Below are 19,453 nucleotides of genomic sequence, written 5' to 3'. Positions count from 1 at the left end.
CATTCCTCCAAACTTATTTTCCAAACACAACACGGAGAGCGGTGATGTGTTAGAGAGGAAGAACAGAGCTGTCGGTTTGGCTTTCAGAGTCACTCATCAACGGGCATCGAGTGACCTCATGCAGCACGCGGAGGATTTCTTTCATTGGGTTCTATTCTTCACAGGGACAGTTAAACTGCTGCCTTTATAAGTATTTCTTTTGGAAAACAAAGGTTTCTTGTCGACCCTTACACCTGCGACTTTGATTCTCATGTTGCATGTTGCTCGCACAGACTTTACATTGACAGACGACTGCTTCTCATTTGTCATCCTTCTCTGTATCTCTCCTTCTTGCGGTTAGCTCACTTTTCCAGGGGAGAATGAAGACACCCTGCTGCTGAGATCCATTATTGATGTCAATCTGCCCAAGTTTCTGGCCCATGATCTGAAGCTATTTGAGGTGCGATAGAATGGGGCTCCTCCTGTCTTGATTAATGGAGCGATACACATCAAGTGATGTCAGCCCATGTTAATTCCAGTCAGTTCATTCGGAGCCGTGATGCGCAACGACAATTTAAGTCTGTTTGAGTCAGAACAGTCCACTGGATTGTGTGTGTGTGTGTGTGTGTGTGTGTGCGCTGGCTTGTGTTTTTCCATGGTATGTTGTTTGAAACTATATTCAAAGTTACTACATGAAACTTTTAACTGATTATGAAACCCTCTCAATTTAATACAACAAAGCTTAGTTTATTGTAGGTATGCTTGATGTCTCAATGTCATCTTGTCTGATTCCCTTGCTAAATCAAACAATGCAAGTAATAGCACAGAGGCTAACTGCAAACTTCTCAGAGTAGAGCGGGTTCTCTGCACCAGCAAACTGCTCACTGACCTAGAAATAGAGTCACCTTGGTCCTGCTGTCAGAGCTCTGATGGGTGGAGGTGAGCTCCACATTTGGCAGCAGGTTCTCTTCTTCCTGCCGGGGGTCGAGCTTCGCTGTGCTGCTGGAGACCCAGGCCATATTGGGAAGGGAGTTATGGGAGAACTGGAACTAATGGGGGCATATTGTCATTAAAGTGAGAGGTTATCTAAAGGGGACTGATGCTTATGCACAAAGGGACCAAGAAATGTAACCCTCAAATGAAAGTCCCTCGTTGTACCGTTAAGCTGCCCAGACTGTTCCCCCGACCACTTTGCTTTTCCATCCCAGGGCATCACCTCTGACCTCTTCCCGGGGGTCAAGCTCCCACACCGAGACTACGACATCCTGCTGGAGGCCATCAAGGAAAACTGTCAGAGCATGAACCTGCAAGTCACCGAATTCTTCACTGAGAAAATCATGCAGATCTATGAGATGATGCAAGTGAGGCATGGTTTCATGCTGGTGGGGGAACCCTTCGGGGGCAAAACCAGTGCCTATCGTGTGCTGGCAGGAGCCCTTCATGACGTTTTTGAAAAGGTAGGATGTCCCGTTTGGATCTTAGGTTGATGCTGTGAAAACTGGGAATTGTCGTTCATTGAATTACGATAACATCGAAAGAAGTGGATGAAAGTTCCTCGACAGGCCGCAAGTTGTCCTTCAGCTTACTGTGTTACATTATTCCTTACGTGGCACGGTCTTGATCAATAGCTACTTTTAAGCACTTTATTTTCCTGGTTGCATTTCCCCTAAATATCCTCAAGGTCAAACATACTGATTATGTTGCTGTCAGGTAGTAACCCGGTCAATTTGTCAGAGATAGAGGAAAAAAGACCGTATTTCATGGTTCGCCATGCATTCTTTAAATGTGCTGTATCGCAGATTTTGACGGAGTTTCTGGCGTCCTTGAGACATGAACCTGCTCAATCAGTAAAAACAAAACAAAATCATATAAACGTTCATGTCAAGTCAAAATATGTGTTACAACCGATATCCAAGGCTTATCTGAGCTACATGTATTTCCCCGAGTAAACACATCCATCTGATTTGTCAGAGCTGTAGTCTTTGTTTAGCAGTTATCGATCTCACAGAGGAGAGCAGAACTGACTTGTTGTATTTACATGGCTGAGAGGGCTGAGAGGCATCCCACCAAGGAGACAGACGAAGGCCTGCTGATGGAGCGCCTGGGAACGCCACATCTATCATCGTCATCCCTGTCACTGATCACGTCCAACCGCCCGCCGCCTCCCCTCTCGCTCCTTTTGTTGTTGGCCTTTTTTTCTTCTGCGGCTTGTTTTTCTCATTGTTTTGAACTCAAAGTGACACAATGTCTAGAAAGCTGTTGGTTGCACTTTTTTTGCTTCGCTTCCTCAGTTAGCAGAAGTCCTGTCACATACTACCCAGCAATTAATGAGTCTCAGTGGAGATAAACTCGCGCTCCGTTTTTGCTACTTTGCTACCTGTGAAGTAAAATATTCTTACGCGCAGCTATTTCCTAATTGTCGATGCATTCTTTTTATCTTCTTGAGATGACATCCCTATAATCTGTATTTCTTTTGTTTGCTTTGTTTGTATGAATGTGGTTGTTACACCAGGGTTTGATGGATGAAAACAAGGTGCAGATCACAGTTATCAATCCCAAATCCATCTCCATGGGACAGCTGTATGGCCAGTTTGACCCAGTCTCCCACGAGTGGTCCGATGGCATCCTCGCCGTCAGTTACAGAGTCTTCGCTTCCTCCCAGGTGAGGTGGCTAACAAACCACAACAAACACGGTCTACTAGGACCTGTGAGGCAGCACGTTGATCCAAAGACAAGTTCCTAAACGCCCTCATACAGGTGAACGCGGCGTGTGCCGTTTGGATACACAGCCCTGGGAATGCATTGAAATCGCACAATGGGGTGAAATGAACATATTCATATAATATTTCAATGTAATTTAAGTCATACTTCCTTTTCCAATCTTGACAACTTGACAAAAAAAGCACAATTAATCAAAAAATGACTTGCTTTTGTAGCAACTCTGTGTCACCGGTCAAAGCAAAAAGTATTTCTCTTATTCTCTGTCTCACCTGTGCCTTTGGGTAAAAGCTGCTTCTGTGACTTTACCTCAGAATGTCTCCTCAAAATAAAACATTCATGCTAGAGACATGAATGAATCGGTTACAGCAGCGCCGATATGACAACAGTAGTGATGTAGAATGATGCTGCTATTCCATAACAACGTCATATGGGTAGAAACCAACGTTGAGATGAGGCCAGAGTTGATCATACTTAAATGTTTCATGCCAGATGCAGCTGTGCAACGAGGAGACGTTCGCTGTACAATAGGCAAGATGTTCCAAATAATTTCATGCTCGCAGGAAGAGAGGCTCTGGTGACAGGGTAAACAAAAGAAACATACTCCTGTCTTGTTAAATTTAGATCTTTAATAACGTATTTCCATTCATGTACACACACTAGACACACATGGGGGGAAGATTTGCAGATGGCATTGGAGGAATGTCATCATGGAAAATCATTTGTTCGCCCTGTTCTCAAATTGTTTCCAAATGAAGTTGTCATTTTAAAAATTGGCTCGGTATATAAGGTTGTCATTTTACAAATTGTTTTTTTGTTGTTGCCAATGAATAAGGAGTGTGAGGAGTGGTTATGACAGCCAAGGCAGTACATACTGATGCAATGAAAATAGAAAACCAGAACAAGGCTCATTGTAATTCAGTTTTGAAAAAAGTAATTTTTCTCACTGGGCGAAAGTCTGTCTTCTGTGTTGCTTCTTTTTTCTGCATCCCATTTTGTTAAATACATTTTTTTTGAGCGCTAATCTAGAGTCGGCAGCAGTGTGGTGTATAAAACTCTCTGCATACAATTCATTTAAAAAAAAATTTTCAGTGACAATGCTTTGTGTCACATCATTACATTGCAGTATTCTCAGTGTCCTCATGAAGACCAGATGGCCCTCGCCCAGCCATCCATTTGTTTATTTACAACAAATCAATTTAAAGCACAGCTCTCGCCAGCACATTTAACAGGAGAATTGACGCTCTTTGTCAACCTCCATTATGACAGTGTGTGGGTGATCATTTCATTCATTTAGCTAACATGCTCTGCTTAGATTATAAGGCACAGCGGGGTTGTTTGTGACCTTGAAAGTTTGCAAAGGGTTTTTAGTGCATTATAAACCAGGTGGTAAAACACAAAGACACGAAACTTAAACTCTTCTTCTAAACTTTAAAGTCCCATGAATACTCAAGCCCTGCAGGGGCCGATCGTCCGGTCAATTTAGCGTGTCTTTTGCCAGAAGTGAAACGCCTCCCAGGGGTTTAAAAGGTGTTTTTGGCCGACTGTCTTTCTCTTTGTGCCTTCTTACATCCACGCATCCTTGCTTTCGTCTGTCAGACTTCCTTAACATCAAACATCAAATAATTAAGCATGACTTTACTTTAGTTTAATTGATATGATATGGTTATGTGTTTGTGTTGTGTTATGTTATGTGTTGATAAGTTACATAAGGAACACAAACCAACAGGGTCAACAATAAAGTTGTCAATATTGCCATGCTAGCATAACCTTTCTTCTGATGTACGTATGTGTAATTGTGCTATAAATGGAAATGTTCCCTCAGAAATTCTATTTTCTCCATCTCTCAGAGCCCAGACAGGAAATGGCTTATCTTTGACGGGCCGGTGGACGCCGTGTGGATCGAGAATATGAACACGGTGCTGGACGACAACAAGAAGCTGTGTCTGATGAGCGGTGAGATCATTCAGATGTCACCGCAAATGAGCCTCATCTTTGAGCCCATGGACCTGGAGGTGGCATCGCCTGCCACGGTGAGAAGCACCTTTACTTTGATTAAAGGGAATAATTTGGGTGCTCATCCGAAGCCAGTGAATCACCCTGCAGCAGATGACTGGCGGCATGGCCAAGGTGCGGAGAAGCAGGCCGCGGAGAAGCGGGTCGCGGTACCGGCGCTGGAGCCGAGCGCTGTGAATCGGGGATGCAGCAGGATGCATTTTTAGCCAATTAAAAAAAATGTGTTTAATATTCTCAGCACTTTACCTTGCCGTAAGACCGCTTGTCTTCCAGGAAACAAAAGCCATTACAGCCCCCTATGCACTCTTGACAAAAACATTGAGTTTTATGTTTAAGTTCTGCCAGGTATAATTACTGTTTATGCTATAGGTGTCCTGTGGCTTTTGAGGAAAAGATAATGGCTTCAGTTCCCAATCAGAATTGGCTTTCTGACAGCAGGGTACAGCGCAGAGAATATTCAAAATATATCGTACTCTTAAACTGATTGTTTTAGGGGAGCCTTCTATTAGCTGTCTGAAATATGTTTAACTGCTGCCTGTTTTTCCAAACTGACGGTTTGCCCACTGTGAAAAGTATCATTCAACCCCACTTAATGAAATTATAATTATCCCTTTTAAGGGTGCAAAGTGTTAAACATTCTACTAACCAACAATTCATACGCCAGAAGGAAATAACACCCGCCTCCAGCTGTGCAGGCGTTTCTCCTTTAGAACCTTTTTATAAATGCAGTCGATTGTCAAACTTTGCACACAAAGAGATCCCGTCGATCCAGTCCTTTTGATACAAACTGCAACTCCATTTAAAGGCTTCTGGCACTACAGACACATTGTGCCTGTAGTCATGGTTGTGAGGCAGTAACAAAGCCTCTTGATTGCGATACATTGAGACCTCAGAAGAATACCTTTACATCTCCCTGGTTATCCTTTGTTACATTACACAGCTATGTTGGATTCTCTACAGCCTGACATCTGTTTCTCTTATCAATTTGAATAGAAAGGCCTCACCTCCCCCTCTCCCCCATCTCGCTTTGTCTAAGGAATCTCTACTTCTCCCCTTTATGTATTATCTTGAAACCGCACTCTTCTTCTGTCTTTCCCCTCACCAATCATATGCACATTACGTCTTCACGCATCTCTGCTATGTTCTAACTTTCCCTGCACTACTTCATGAAGCTGTTACTTGAGTTGCGTCGTTAAAATGCTCCTCCGAAATGTTATTTGATCCTCGTCTGGTGTGACGTACAAGCTGTCCTATGTGCAGCAAAGACTCATTTTCAGTATGGACCAGTGAACAGGATATGATGCAACCATTTGGATTACCTCTACAAATGTTTGCTCATATTATTAATGCAACACAGATACAATGGTTATCTAGTTTAGAGTATTGCATCCAATGATTTTCTGATGATGATCCTGTTTTTGCTCATCGCGATAAACTCTGCATTCCGAATAATGTTCTCATTGATTGATTGTCCTTTTGGTTGAGATGTGCGTTTTCAGATGTGGTGCATGTTTTGTGGCAGGTGTCTCGCTGTGGTATGATCTACATGGAGCCTCATATGCTTGGCTGGCGGCCCCTTATGCTTTCCTGGCTCAATAACATGCCTGCCACAGTCAATGCAGCAAACAAAGACCTCGTCGCTGGCCTTTTCGACCGCGTGACGCCGGCCTGCCTGCAGCTCATTCGAAAGGCCACCAAGGTGCAGTGCCCTTCTCGGGAGATTTTGATATTTTCGCAATTTAGCAATATTTTCAACTCTACATCTATACAATTAGGCGGCACGGTGGCGTGGTGGTTAGCACCGTTGCCTCACAGCAAGAAGGTCCTGGGTTCGATTCCACCCAGTGGCCTTTCTGTGTGGAGTCTGCATGTTCTCCCCGTGTCTGCGTGGGTTCTCTCCGGGTTCTCCGGCTTCCTCCCACAGTCCAAAGACATGCTCTGGGGATCAGGTTAATTGGTGACTCTAAATTGCCCGTAGTTGTGTGAATGTGAGTGTGAATGGTTGTATGTCTCTGTGTAGCCCTGCGATTGGCTGGCGACCAGTCCAGGGTGTACCCTGTCTATCGCCCGAAGTTGGCTGGGATGGACTCCAGCCCCCCCGCGACCCTGTGTGCAGGATAAGCGGTTTGACAATGGATGGATGGATGGATCTATACAATTACAAAAACATGGATACAAAGTACAACTTTTCTGGATTGGATGAACGATACCTCATTTTCTACTCTTATCGCCGTTTATTCTGCTTAAGTTTTCATGTGTGTTCTTTCTATGTTGCTTTCAGGAGCTTACGCCGACCTCTGACACCAATCTAGTCAAGTCCCTGATGAATCTGATTGACTGTATGATGGATGAGTTTCACAATGAGGCTGAGATGAAGAGCATGAATGAAAAAGATATTGGCTCATGGTTGGAGGTTTGTGTCCACACTACGCTACTAATTAATATATTCATGGCTAGAGTATCATAAAACTACCATGATGGATTATTAGACAACATTATTGAGTTAATGTCAGTCAACAACCCTCCAAGGTCACACAGTGCAGCTCAGTGTCCTGCAAGCAGTCCACCACATACATTTACATAACATACATGGTGCAACATTCTGCTCTCTAGCAAAAATTGTCAATTTGATACGGTACGAAACCCCCCGCCTTCATTGAGATTTTAGAAACAAAATGTCAACATCCAAGATCTCCCGGACTAAATGATGTGCCGCTTCATGCAAAACAGTCCTGGAGTAGAATCCCTGGGACGCTACGACGCATAGCAAGAGAAAACGAACAGCCAGTCACAGAAGACGGCTCTCTCATGATAGAGACTGACAAGAGCCAGCTACCAAAACTACACTGAATAAGCCATATATCACGAATGTGAGATGTTAGGAAGACTAACTTCTATTTTTGCTGCTAAGCAGTTTGCAAAACATTGTTGCAAATAGAAGTAAGAATAATGACTTAGATGCTGTTTCAAATTTCATGGAAATTGACATTTGCTTTGGCTGAATGGGAAAAACAGCAATTTCAAACTATGATCTGAAAGATTAATATCTGAAACGACACAATTTGACACACTCCTGCTGTGTGGCTGGTTTGTGTTAGTTTCAGAATGATGCAAACTCAGTTAACTACCAAATCGTTAACAATGAGTCAATGATCTCAGGCATTGGCCCTTGATTTACTGTATTGGTCCTTAAACATACATCCCCCTGAAAAAATAAAATTTCCTATGGTAAGGAGTAGACAAAAAGATATAGTAAAGCCCAAGGAGCCTGCATTTTTCTCCTTTTACACCAACTGCTTCCACACAAGGGTGGAGCAGGTTTAGCAGACGAGCACTTCCGAGTTCCAATGATTTATTTTTTTTACCTCTGAATCCCCTCTTTTGACAGCACTGCTATTATCCCCCCGTGGCACGCTGCTCTGATGAATGCCTTTCAACCCACTATCCCAAGTTTCTCAGCCAGTCATTATCAAAGTGTTGAATTAATCAGCCTTCTAACAGCAGGAGCGATCATGAGGCCGTTAAGCTATTTCTAATTCCTACAGTATTTGGGCTGTTTGGCCCACAAAGCCATCTATCCTCTTTGGATGGTGTTCGTCTCTTAAAGTAATCTGTACATTAGTTGAGGCATTAACATGGTCACTGTACATTTAGTCAATACAATGATTACTATCATGTCCGTGCAATGACATGTGACTGTAACGCTGACCTTGCAGAGGGGTTTTTGATGTTTTGCTCCACTATCTTGCTATTTTTTATGATTCTTGCTGTTACAAACTCCATCTTGACCATGATTTTGGGGATCGTGGTCCACAGTTTAATACCATTTTTAAATGATAAAACATAAGAAAATACAAAAGAATGCAGCCCGGAAAGGAAGGGATATTTATGATACAATATAACTTAAAAAAAGGGCTCCTAGGGAAATGTTGTTTTATAGTCCAATTCATTCATCTAGCAATACTGGTTATCAGTTATTCTTCTTTCTTTCAAGTCTTTGTTACACTACCTAAAATCAGTAACAGTATTTGCTCCCTTCAATGTCAAAATTGTGGAACTTTAGTGACCACCATTGCTGAAACACTTTCAATCCACAAATTTAATCAGCAGTGACGGTTGTTCTTTTCTTTCTTCACATAGGGCATCTTTGTGTTCTGCCTGGTGTGGTCAGTGGGAGCCAGCTGTGACGATTCAGGTCGGCTCAAATTTGATGCTGTGGTCAGGGAGGTCCTAGTCGGCCCCTTAAGTGAGAAGACCCGCTCTCGCCATGGCATCCTGGAAACTGTCGAAGCTCCACCTAAACAGCTCACAGTGCCTCTGCCCAGTGAGGGAACAGTCTACCAGTACCGCTTCATTAAAGAGGTAGGGCGCATGATGCACTTTTTCTATTTCTGGTGCAATACAGGGAAATGTATGACATACTACTTTATGAGCAGAAATCCTGAGAAAATTCTTTTGTTGTTTACAAATCACAAGTTAAGAATAGAACAAAAACTAAACATTGCTCTCAATTACATAAAAAGTGCTGGTACAGTTTTACAACGGAGTTTCTCAAAACAACACTGCTAGAGATTTGCTGATTTGAAGGATATGAATTATTTAATTTGCATACAATTAGAGATGTATGCACAAAAAATCAAATAATACACACAAAAAACACAAAGCACACAAAGCAATTTGTGTGCTCCATGTTGTCATAAGCCTAACCAACACTTAATGACTATTATGATACATCTGAATAATGTCAAAAATGCAGCAATTGACCTTTCCTCCAAATTCCTCTTCAGGGCCTGGGGAGGTGGGAGCTGTGGACTGATGAGCTTAAGGCCGCTCCCCCCATATGCAAAGACATGCAGTTCAATGAGATAATTGTGCCCACCGAAAACACAGTTCGCTACATGGCGCTAACGGAGCTCCTCATCACCCACAAGAAGCCCACCGTCTTCATCGGCCCCACCGGAACCGGCAAGAGTGTCTACATCACAGTGAGTCGTCTGCTTTGTCTTATTTTGTTAACGTGCAGTAAAGATGCTTTACGTAAATAAGATTTCAGCAGCAATCGCTACTTAACATTTTGTTAAGTGTCCACACAGAAAAACCCTACTACTGTGACATTATAACCACAGGTGCGGTTATCCGCTGTTATTATTACGGGTGTCATGACTTTGGAAAATAGGATTAGATGTAGTTGTTTACATTTATAATATATTTGATACAGTGCTAGCGGTGGACTCGCAGCAAAGCATCGGCAGGAAATATAATCCATCTGTCTGCAAGCTCTTGTGTGTGTGTGTGCATGAATCACAAACAAAAACTATCCACGGGATACCTGCAATAAGCACGTGTTAAATTGGTTTGCTTTAATTTGCTTTGCTTTCAGTGGAATACAAGTAGCACATTGGCTTGTCAGTCTGGTAGATGCAGGCTGAATTGGCATTAAAGAAGTCTTAAAAAGTGGCCGACTTGTACACATATAGACTTTTTTATTCCATACATGGGAATAGCAACAGCTGCATTTATGTGCACACACTGTGCAAAGCTTTACTAATTTCAGTATTTGGTCTTCACCTTTTTAGCTCTGATTGCTTCAATTTTTGTCTGCTCAAAAGGCATTTCTTTTTTTTTAGCACAAATGATTGTTATCCCGTGCAAATAAAATACCCAGGCTATGCTACCAATGACAGCATTGGTGTGAAACGGCCGCCTTGGAGAAATAGAGTGTCTCTCAGCAGACCTTTCAGCTATTTATAATAAAGACTAATCCCCTCCATCTTCCGTTTGAGTCATTGGTCGCTCCATTAGTGTGTTTGAATTTGAGTCTGGGGCGGATAGAGATCGTTGCCCTAGGGAGCCCGCCATGTTCACTACTTCCTGCCGGCCCGCATGGTGCCGCAGCTCTGTCCCGTGCCGCAACCGTCAGACCGTGGCTTAATCTCAAAAGTGGCTGCCATGATAATCAAGCACTCCGGCACTCAGACCATAGGAATTTGCCTCTCACAGTGCTGGCACCAGTGCGGTCAGGCAGCTGTACACAAGCCTCCGTCAGCACCCGCATTCTACTTTTGTGTGAGACGGAGAGAAGCCGTGCCACCGGTTTATAATTTACATGTTGACAAGAGGATGATGATGCACCTTGGCTGCACCCTGTGATCATTCACATCATCAGTCCCCTTTAATTATTCATGTCGTTACTCACATGATTTCACAAGCATATGTGCCCTGAAAATAGATCAAATCACCCAAAACTACGCCATTAGTGTTCTCTGTAAACCTCTTATAAACAGTCTAGGCCTTTTGTCCAAAACATTTCTAAAAAGGGTCTTTCAGTTTTTATTAAAATGCACTTTTTTAAACCCTTAATTCAAAATAAGAAAAATCATCTATTATATCCTTTTGACATGCAGAACATTACTGTACAAAGTGCCCTCTCAGGGCAGCTAATTCCTTGCTTCATTTCAAAGTCATTTTGGGGGATTAACTGTGATCCAGTTTTTATCAAATGAAATACTCACTAAATGCCACATTTAATTAGATTACAGCGCTCACAAGCATTTGCCAGGATCAAAATGGAAATTGTCATTTTGGATTCTCTACCTGCATAGCACATAGCATAGGCTCTTTGGCATGCTAATTCACAACAGAGAGATAAAATAAAATCCTTTTTATTTCCCTTCTCAAGTCATTGATTATGTGTATTTGTTGAGTCAAAATGCCATTTTGCATTATTGTTATGTGTGTGTAATATATACATTTACTTTATATATATATATATATATATATATATATATATACACACAATATAGATAAAGACGTATACGAATGCGAACGCATACATGGCCATTAAAGACGATTCTGATTCATGGTAAAGATTTACAATAAACTTGACCATCTGTGTTCATATTTCCAATATCTCTTTCCCAGGACTTCCTCTTGAATCATCTGCACAAAGATGTCTACAGCCCTTTATTCATCAACTTTTCCGCCCAGACCACAGCTGCACAGACCCAAAACATTATAATGTCCAAGCTTGACAAGAGGCGCAAAGGAGTGTTCGGCCCCCCATTGGGGAAAAAAATGGTTAAGTCTCTTTAAAAGTTCAAATGATCTTTTATGTGGGTGCCTTAGTTGTGTAATGGTTGTCAGTGAAGCGAGTCACCAATATGTTCTCACCTGTACATTTACTCGTGAATAATATGGATCCAAACAATATCAGATACATAGTGTTGTCATCAGTGTTGGATCCAAGTATACCAATGTTATATCCCATCAGGTGATATTTGTGGATGATGTGAACATGCCAGCCCGGGAGGTTTATGGTGCCCAGCCCCCTGTGGAGCTGCTGCGCCAGTGGCTGGACCACTGGAACTGGTATGACATGAAGGACTGCTCCAGGATCAACCTCGTGGACATCCAGGTCATATGTGCTATGGGACCACCTGGTGGGTAGCAGCTGTGTTAGCCTGTGAAGAGTGTATTGTTGCAGCAGTGAGACCAAAGCCCCGGATGGGTTGTCCTCTGTCTCCTAATTGCTGCTGGGTCAATGTCACAAACCACTTGTAACTTTTTATTATATTAGCTAAAACAAACAAGATAAATGTGCCAATGTCAAGTTGTTGTTGCACATGTGCTGGAGTTTAGACTAGAACTAACTAGAAGTAACTGATAAAAAAACTTCCTTTCAGTAGGCTGTAATTGCCTTGCGGGCCATGATGAGAAGAAAAATTGACTGGAAAAAAAACAGAAAATTGTCTGAAACAAATTGTAACGGTGCAATGGAAAATAACTGTACTGACGTAGAGCAGCAGAAGATATCTATGAGAAAAGTTAGATTATAGTTACCTTTTTTTGCATCTCACATGTTCAGGTGGAGGGAGGAACCCCGTCACACCTCGGTACCTGCGCCACTTCAACATGATTACCATTAACGATTTTGATGAGAAGACCATGTATACAATCTTCTCCAGGATCTTAGACTGGCATTTCACCACGCAGTAAGTGCATACCATGTGTCATGAGCAAGGAGTATTTTACGATATTGACCAAATACCAAAGGAATCAGATATGGCTTCTAAATGTGGCTACAGCAGCGTCTTGAGGGCGTTTTTAGCAATAGAAGGAATGAAAATCCTTGAATACATATATGGTTTTATCAACACAACTAAATGTTAAAAAAGGAGTTACTCAATTTCATAGATAAACTATAGGAAATAATCTAAACAGGATCTCAACAACGAATCAACAATTCCATCCACAGGTTCTCTTTCCCCAAGCAGTTTGCTGCTCTGACCTCTCAGATAGTTAATAGCACTATTTCAGTGTACCGAGAGGCCACCGATAACCTGCTTCCAACCCCCACAAAGTCCCATTACTTGTTCAATCTGCGCGACGTCTCCCGGGTCATCCAGGGCATCTGCCTGTCGCGGCCAGAGACTGCCAGTGAACCGTCTGTCATCAAACGGCTGTGGGTGCACGAGGTAATGTTGTACGCCCCATACCTGACAGCTAGTAACTAAAGCCAATCAGAAACATTTGGATAACCCCACCTGTCTTTGGAGGTTTCTTCTGTTGCCATCCGTCCATAGCTCTCTCTCTTCATCCCTCCCTGACTTTCACTCCTTTATTTATTGTTCCCCAGGTTCTGAGGGTATACTATGACCGTCTGGTACACGACACAGATCGATCCTGGCTCGTGAGCCATCTGGAGGCTGTTTCTCAGAGTACCATGAAGGAAAACTTCCATCAGCTCTTCCAACATCTGGACCAGGACCACGATGGGAAAGTCACCGAAGATGACCTGCGCAGCCTCATGTTCTGCGACTTCCACGACCCCAAGGGCGAGGACCGCAACTACCGCGAGGTGCACAAGCTCGACCATCTCCGGCAGGTGGCGGATTCACACCTGGAGGAGTACAACAACGTCAGCAAGGCGCCCATGAACCTGGTGCTTTTCCGCTTTGCCATCGAACACGTGTGCCGCATTTCCCGCATCCTCAAGCAGCCGAGGGGCCACGCCCTGCTGGTGGGCGTGGGCGGCAGCGGGCGACAGTCCCTCACCCGGTTGGCTGCCCACATGGCGCAGGCTGAACTTTTCCAGGTTGAGATCTCCAAGACCTATGGGATTACCGAATGGCACGATGACCTGAAGCTTATCATGAGGAAGTCCACACAGGGGGAAATTCACGGTGTTTTCCTCTTCACCGACACTCAAATCAAAATGGAGTCATTCCTGGAGGACATTGGCAACCTGCTGAACACTGGAGAGGTAAAGTGACTGGGAGGGTGGCATAGGTGGATTGGCAGACAAGTTGATTTATAGACGACGTGCAACGTCTTCCTCCTCAGTGAATGAGTGTTTGGATGAAGGAAGGAAGAATGGATGTGTGGATAGAAAATACAGTACAAGTAAATACAGTATGTGTTTTATTTCACTACCCAGCATGGAAATACAGAGCACTCTGTTGTCTTTTACTACTTTCCAGGTGCCTAATCTGTTTGCAGTTGACGAAAAGCAGGAAATATGTGAAAAAATGCATGTGTTGGACCGGCAACGTGACCGCGACAAGCAGACGGACGGCAGCCCGCTGTCCCTCTTCAACATGTTCATAGAGCGCTGTCGCACACAGCTGCATGTGGTGATGGCCATGAGTCCCATTGGAGACGCCTTTAGGAACCGTTTGAGAAGTTTCCCCGCCCTCATTAATTGCTGCACCATAAACTGGTTCCAGGTGTGTGTGTGTGTGTGTGTGTATATATGTTGCGTTGCTGTTGGTCACATCAAAATGATCCCGCAGGTAGTCAATCAAAAGACTGGGACGGTATTATAGAGAAGGAATATTATTGCTTTATCAAAAGGGGTTGAATATGCCAATTGTAAGACAAATATTTGTATAATTGGGTTGTTGTTTTTTAATTCAACCCGTAACAAAATGGATGCTGGATCTAATCCCAAATTCTGTCTATTGGTCACTAATTTGTGTATGCTAGCACAATGGCGGTACAGCATATTTCCTTTCTTATCAGACCTGGCCAGAGGATGCCCTGCAGGCAGTAGCCTGTCGCTTCCTGGAGGACGTTGAGATGACCGATGAGTTGAGAGAAGGCTGCATAGACATGTGCAAGAGCTTCCACACCTCAACCATAGAACTATCTGTTCGCTTTATGACCGAGTTGCAGCGCTACAACTACGTCACCCCAACCTCATACCTGGAGCTCATTTCCACATTCAAGGCCCTTCTGAGGACCAAAAGAACGTAAGATTTCAAATGTGCTGTATGTCTTCATTGGGATCTCTGTTGTTTTGGATCTCAATTCTTCACACAAAATTTCCAGTGTACGGATGTAAAACAAAATCCTTCTGTACAGTGAGGTGATGAAGCTGAAATGTCGTTACGAGGTGGGTCTCGAGAAGCTGGAGTCGGCAGCAGACCAGGTGGCCTCGATGCAAGTTGAGCTGGAGGCTCTACAGCCACAGCTGCGTGTGGCCAGCAAGCAGGTGGATGAGATAATGGCGGTAATTGAGCATGAATCTGTTGAGGTGGCCAAGACAGAGAAGGTGGTGAGTATGGATGAGGCCGTGGCCAACGAACAAGCCATGGCCGCCAAGGCCATCAAGGATGAGTGTGATGCCGAGCTGGATGAAGCCCTGCCTATCCTGGAGTCAGCCCTTTCTGCTCTCAATACTCTGACCAACCAGGTAAAAGAAGCAATCTGTTATAGGATAGTGACCGTATGTTGACTCAAAGGCCAGGTGTACAGAGGCAGTGAAGAGGAAGGGCCTAAAGATGTGGCTGTTTTTACATACAGGATATCACAGTGGTGAAGTCAATGAAAAGCCCACCCCCAGCTGTCAAACTGGTGATGGAGGCAATCTGCATTCTCAAAGGCATCAAGCCAGATCGCGTGCCTGACCCGTCGGGCTCTGGCAAGAAAGTAGAGGACTTTTGGGGCCCGGCCAAAAAGCTTCTGGGAGACATGAAGTTTCTCCAAAGCCTCCATGATTATGACAAGGACAACATCCCCCCGAGTTTCATCGCCATCATCCGCAACAAGTACATCACCAACCCGGACTTTGTACCCGAGAAGATTCGAACCGCATCCACTGCAGCTGAAGGAATGTGTAAGTGGGTGTGCGCCATGGACAAGTATGACAAGTAAGTGATGTTTGTCTCTTCCTGTGTTCTTGTATATGAAAATGGATCCATATTGAAACTTGAGAGAGCGTTTCACCCGCCGAAGCATGAAGCTTCAGAGGAAAGGAACATTTTTATCATCATCACTGCAACACCCCTAAATGTCAATCCTATATTTCCAGAAGTTAAAGGTTGTTATTTATACAATAATATAGAACAATAAAAATTATTTTTTGTTCTATATTATTCTATATAAATTCTATTTTTTGGTTTTAACAATGTTGTCAGTGTCAGTTGCACTATTTCGCTCAACTATGAATCGCGTCCAGCTCGTTCTAGATTCTGTACGGCTTGTGAGATTCTTTATCTTGTAAACGTTTACTTCTTATTATATTAGAGTGGCCAAGGTTGTGGCTCCCAAGAAGGAGAAGCTAGCACAGGCTCAGGGTGAGCTGAAGGTCGCCTTAGGGAGCCTCCAGAAGAAGCAGGCTGCCCTCAAAGAAGTCCAAGATAAACTGGCGAAGCTTCAGGACACTTTGGAAGCTAACAAACACAAGAAAGCTGATCTGGAGAATCAGGTTGGTGCTTTTCACATCTGGCTGTGTGATTGTAGATTGACTCAAAGCCCAAAAAGCTACGCAAGTCAATGGCTTACTGAATTACACAAACCTGCTCCTGCTGGCATGAGCTTCCCAGTGCTAGACCAGCAAAAAAACAGCAACTTTCAGTGCTTTCCTCCTCCTCCTTTAATGTCCTCCAGGTGGATCTGTGCAGTAAGAAGCTGGAGCGGGCGGAGCAGCTTATTGGAGGCCTGGGTGGAGAGAAGACGCGCTGGAGCGAGATGGCTGTCAATCTCGGAGAGCTCTACAACAATCTGACAGGGGACATCCTAATCTCAGCGGCTATTGTGGCTTACCTGGGAGCCTTCACCTTCAGCTACAGACAGGTAGGCTCAGGGAGCAGCCAGTGCCTACTTGGAAGTGGATAGTAAGCCTGTATTAAATGTGTTGTTTAAAGCGATCAAATCCTCAGACTAACAAAAGCAGAATGCTTTATAGCAAGTGAACACTAAGGCACTTTCACCGAGTTGCACGTGGCTCCAAAACCAAGCCTGCATGTGTTGAAAGGTCATCTTTGACACTGTATCACACAGAGTGCCATTGTGATGCCGCACAGAAAGCAGGAGAGTGGGTTAGTTCTCATTTCTGTACACGGCTAAAGTTGTTCAATAGCTATTTTGTTTTTCCTTTTATCATACGTGAAGCAAAAAGTCATGAGCTGTAAATGTACTCCTCTCCAGGATCAGACGGAGGAGTGGATGAATCTTTCCAAGAGCAGAGAGATCCCGTGCTCCCGCAACATGTCTCTGATGAACTCCCTGGGGGACCCGATAAAGACTCGTGCATGGACCATTGATGGCCTACCATCAGACAGTTTCTCCATAGATAACGGTATCATAATCTCGTGAGTATTACAGACCATCTTTACATTGACAAGTAATTCTGAAAACCCTCAGTACTCAGGCTAATATTGTGAGAGAGGAGAATCAACAAACTCAAGCAACTTTTAAGATGCTCCTAATCAGTTATTTAATAGACATTTGGCCAACAGCCACTGTAAAAAAAAAATCCTACACAATAAAGCTGCAAAATGCAGTGCAAGGACAGGATTTGGAGAATGTCTTAAGATGGTACAATAACATGAACACACACACTGACAACTGCATTTTTAAAAGTCATTTTTTCAAGTGAAAGCAGCATTTTAGAGCATGCAAATTGTTGCTGAAATAGAGGTAAAGCAATGGGCTTTCTTCAAAACTCAAAGAGCCTCTGCTAGCTCTGACCATGAATATTTTCATGGAACCTGCTGGCTGCTATTTAGTTTGTCATGCCAACAGAGTGCAGATGTATCTGTACCTGGAGCACAATGTGTTACAATTCCTGGGTCATGATTAAATTGCCCACTGCGAATCTGTCTACCCTAATGAAGGAAGAGGAGGTAACCTTTCCTGGAAGCCCAAGTTACATTATGCGATTCAACCTTAAAGTGCAGTAAAATAAAGACATGAGGCATCTGCTTGTTTGTGTAAATGAAGAAGTAACATTCCTTTTTAATCACAATATCACAGCTCCTGGTGTGCGACCCGGCTGTGAACTGTGCTCAAAGTAAATTTCCTGTCTCTGTACATCTTAATTTTTATCCGCCAACATGCCTCCTATCGTCGTGTTGGCTCATAGTTGAGTCAATATCTTTCACAAAGGCAACACCAACTGATCCCCCACCTCTATGTGTGTGTGTGTGTGTGTGTGTGTGTGTGTGTGTGTGTGTGTGTGTGTGTGTGTGTGTGTGTGTGTGTGTGTGTGTGTGTGTGTGTGTGTGTGTGTGTGTTGTGCTTGTAGGAACGCCAGGCGGTGGCCCCTGATGATTGATCCCCAGGGCCAGGCCAACAAGTGGGTGAAAAACATGGAGAAGGCCAATAGTCTGCATATCATTAAGCTGAGTGATGCTGACTTTGTACGCACTCTGGAGAACTGCATCCAGTTTGGCACGCCAGGTGAGCACAAGTCTTTCTCTCATTTGATGCCTCTGCTGTTGCTGCGTGTGTGTGTGTGTGTGTGTGTGTGTGTGTGTGTGTGTGTGTGTGCCTCACCCACTTTGTCGCAGTTCCTTTTTACACCTGCTGAGGTCTCTCTTTACCACAGGGACTGATTATCGCTGTGCAGAGAATGTTTTTCTCCTTTGTTCTCTGTTCTGCAGAGGAGGGATTCATACCAGCAATATTTCGGAGTGAGATGTTCAAATTAACTGTTATTCGGACCTACTGCACCACCAGTATGTAAAACTACTGTGAATCGTACGCGTAGTGGAGAGATCAAATACACTGCAGTCTGCACAAAGATTCCTCTTGCCCAGTATCAGAGTCATATTCCCTTGTGTTGTCATGTCACAAACCCTGCTGTTCTTTGAGCAGTGCGTGTTTATTCATACTTTAGTCGTCTTTTACTCTTAGTCTGCTGGTTGAGGGGAATAGCAAGGGAAGAATTCAAGCTAGAAGAGGACAGAAACAGCTATACAGCTATTAAAAACACATCTAAATAATGACCCAGCTACTGGGTCTTTGCTTACTGGCAGATTGCAAGGCTAACGGTTCAGAGAGTCTTTTGTCCTTGCAGGGTGCCAAATAGTCCCCGGAGGCTGCAGTTTCACCGTCTACTTCACAGTTTTACAAGTTCTTGCTGTTTTATTTGCTGCCTGTAATCCCGATGATATGCAAGTGTTCTTTATTTGATCACGGTTGAAAAAAAATCCCTGACGAATTTCTTAAAAGATTAGGTATATGATACACAATAGTATTGAAATATTTGCCGTATTAACATGATGTACCAAGATAAAATACTACTCAAAAACAATCTGAGAAGTGGGATGACCTGATTTGGTTCACTATCTTCAGAAAGAAAGTTCATCAGCTGTCACTGGCTCCGAATGCCATATAAAAACTTTTGTTATCACCTCAGGCGTCAGGTCAATTATACATAGGCTACTGTTCTTAACATCAGAACAGCATTATCATACTTAATGTGAAATCCCATTAATAATGATGTCATGGGAAT

At 43.5% G+C, this 19,453-nt stretch overlaps 1 protein-coding gene across 1 annotated transcript in view; it reads left to right on the top strand.

The window, feature by feature from the left end:
- dnah7 (dynein, axonemal, heavy chain 7) overlaps nt 1-19,453 on the top strand; it is a 58,438-nt gene that overhangs the window by 20,827 nt on the left and 18,158 nt on the right. The window contains exons 29-49 of the mRNA XM_078090071.1: nt 341-439; nt 1,188-1,436; nt 2,492-2,641; nt 4,548-4,730; nt 6,236-6,412; nt 6,995-7,126; nt 8,854-9,075; nt 9,501-9,698; nt 11,635-11,790; nt 11,984-12,152; nt 12,578-12,704; nt 12,968-13,187; nt 13,349-13,975; nt 14,193-14,438; nt 14,734-14,963; nt 15,076-15,406; nt 15,517-15,863; nt 16,240-16,420; nt 16,603-16,788; nt 17,143-17,306; nt 18,242-18,396. Coding sequence (XP_077946197.1) covers nt 341-439; nt 1,188-1,436; nt 2,492-2,641; nt 4,548-4,730; nt 6,236-6,412; nt 6,995-7,126; nt 8,854-9,075; nt 9,501-9,698; nt 11,635-11,790; nt 11,984-12,152; nt 12,578-12,704; nt 12,968-13,187; nt 13,349-13,975; nt 14,193-14,438; nt 14,734-14,963; nt 15,076-15,406; nt 15,517-15,863; nt 16,240-16,420; nt 16,603-16,788; nt 17,143-17,306; nt 18,242-18,396 — 4,549 coding nt within the window. The remainder of the gene's footprint in view (nt 1-340; nt 440-1,187; nt 1,437-2,491; nt 2,642-4,547; nt 4,731-6,235; nt 6,413-6,994; nt 7,127-8,853; nt 9,076-9,500; nt 9,699-11,634; nt 11,791-11,983; nt 12,153-12,577; nt 12,705-12,967; nt 13,188-13,348; nt 13,976-14,192; nt 14,439-14,733; nt 14,964-15,075; nt 15,407-15,516; nt 15,864-16,239; nt 16,421-16,602; nt 16,789-17,142; nt 17,307-18,241; nt 18,397-19,453) is intronic.

The sequence above is a fragment of the Gasterosteus aculeatus genome, chromosome 16 (assembly GCF_964276395.1).
Source record: "Gasterosteus aculeatus chromosome 16, fGasAcu3.hap1.1, whole genome shotgun sequence".
NCBI lineage: Eukaryota > Metazoa > Chordata > Actinopteri > Perciformes > Gasterosteidae > Gasterosteus > Gasterosteus aculeatus.
Note: the sequence above shows the minus strand (reverse complement) of the source record. Positions and strands in the feature narration are given on the sequence as shown.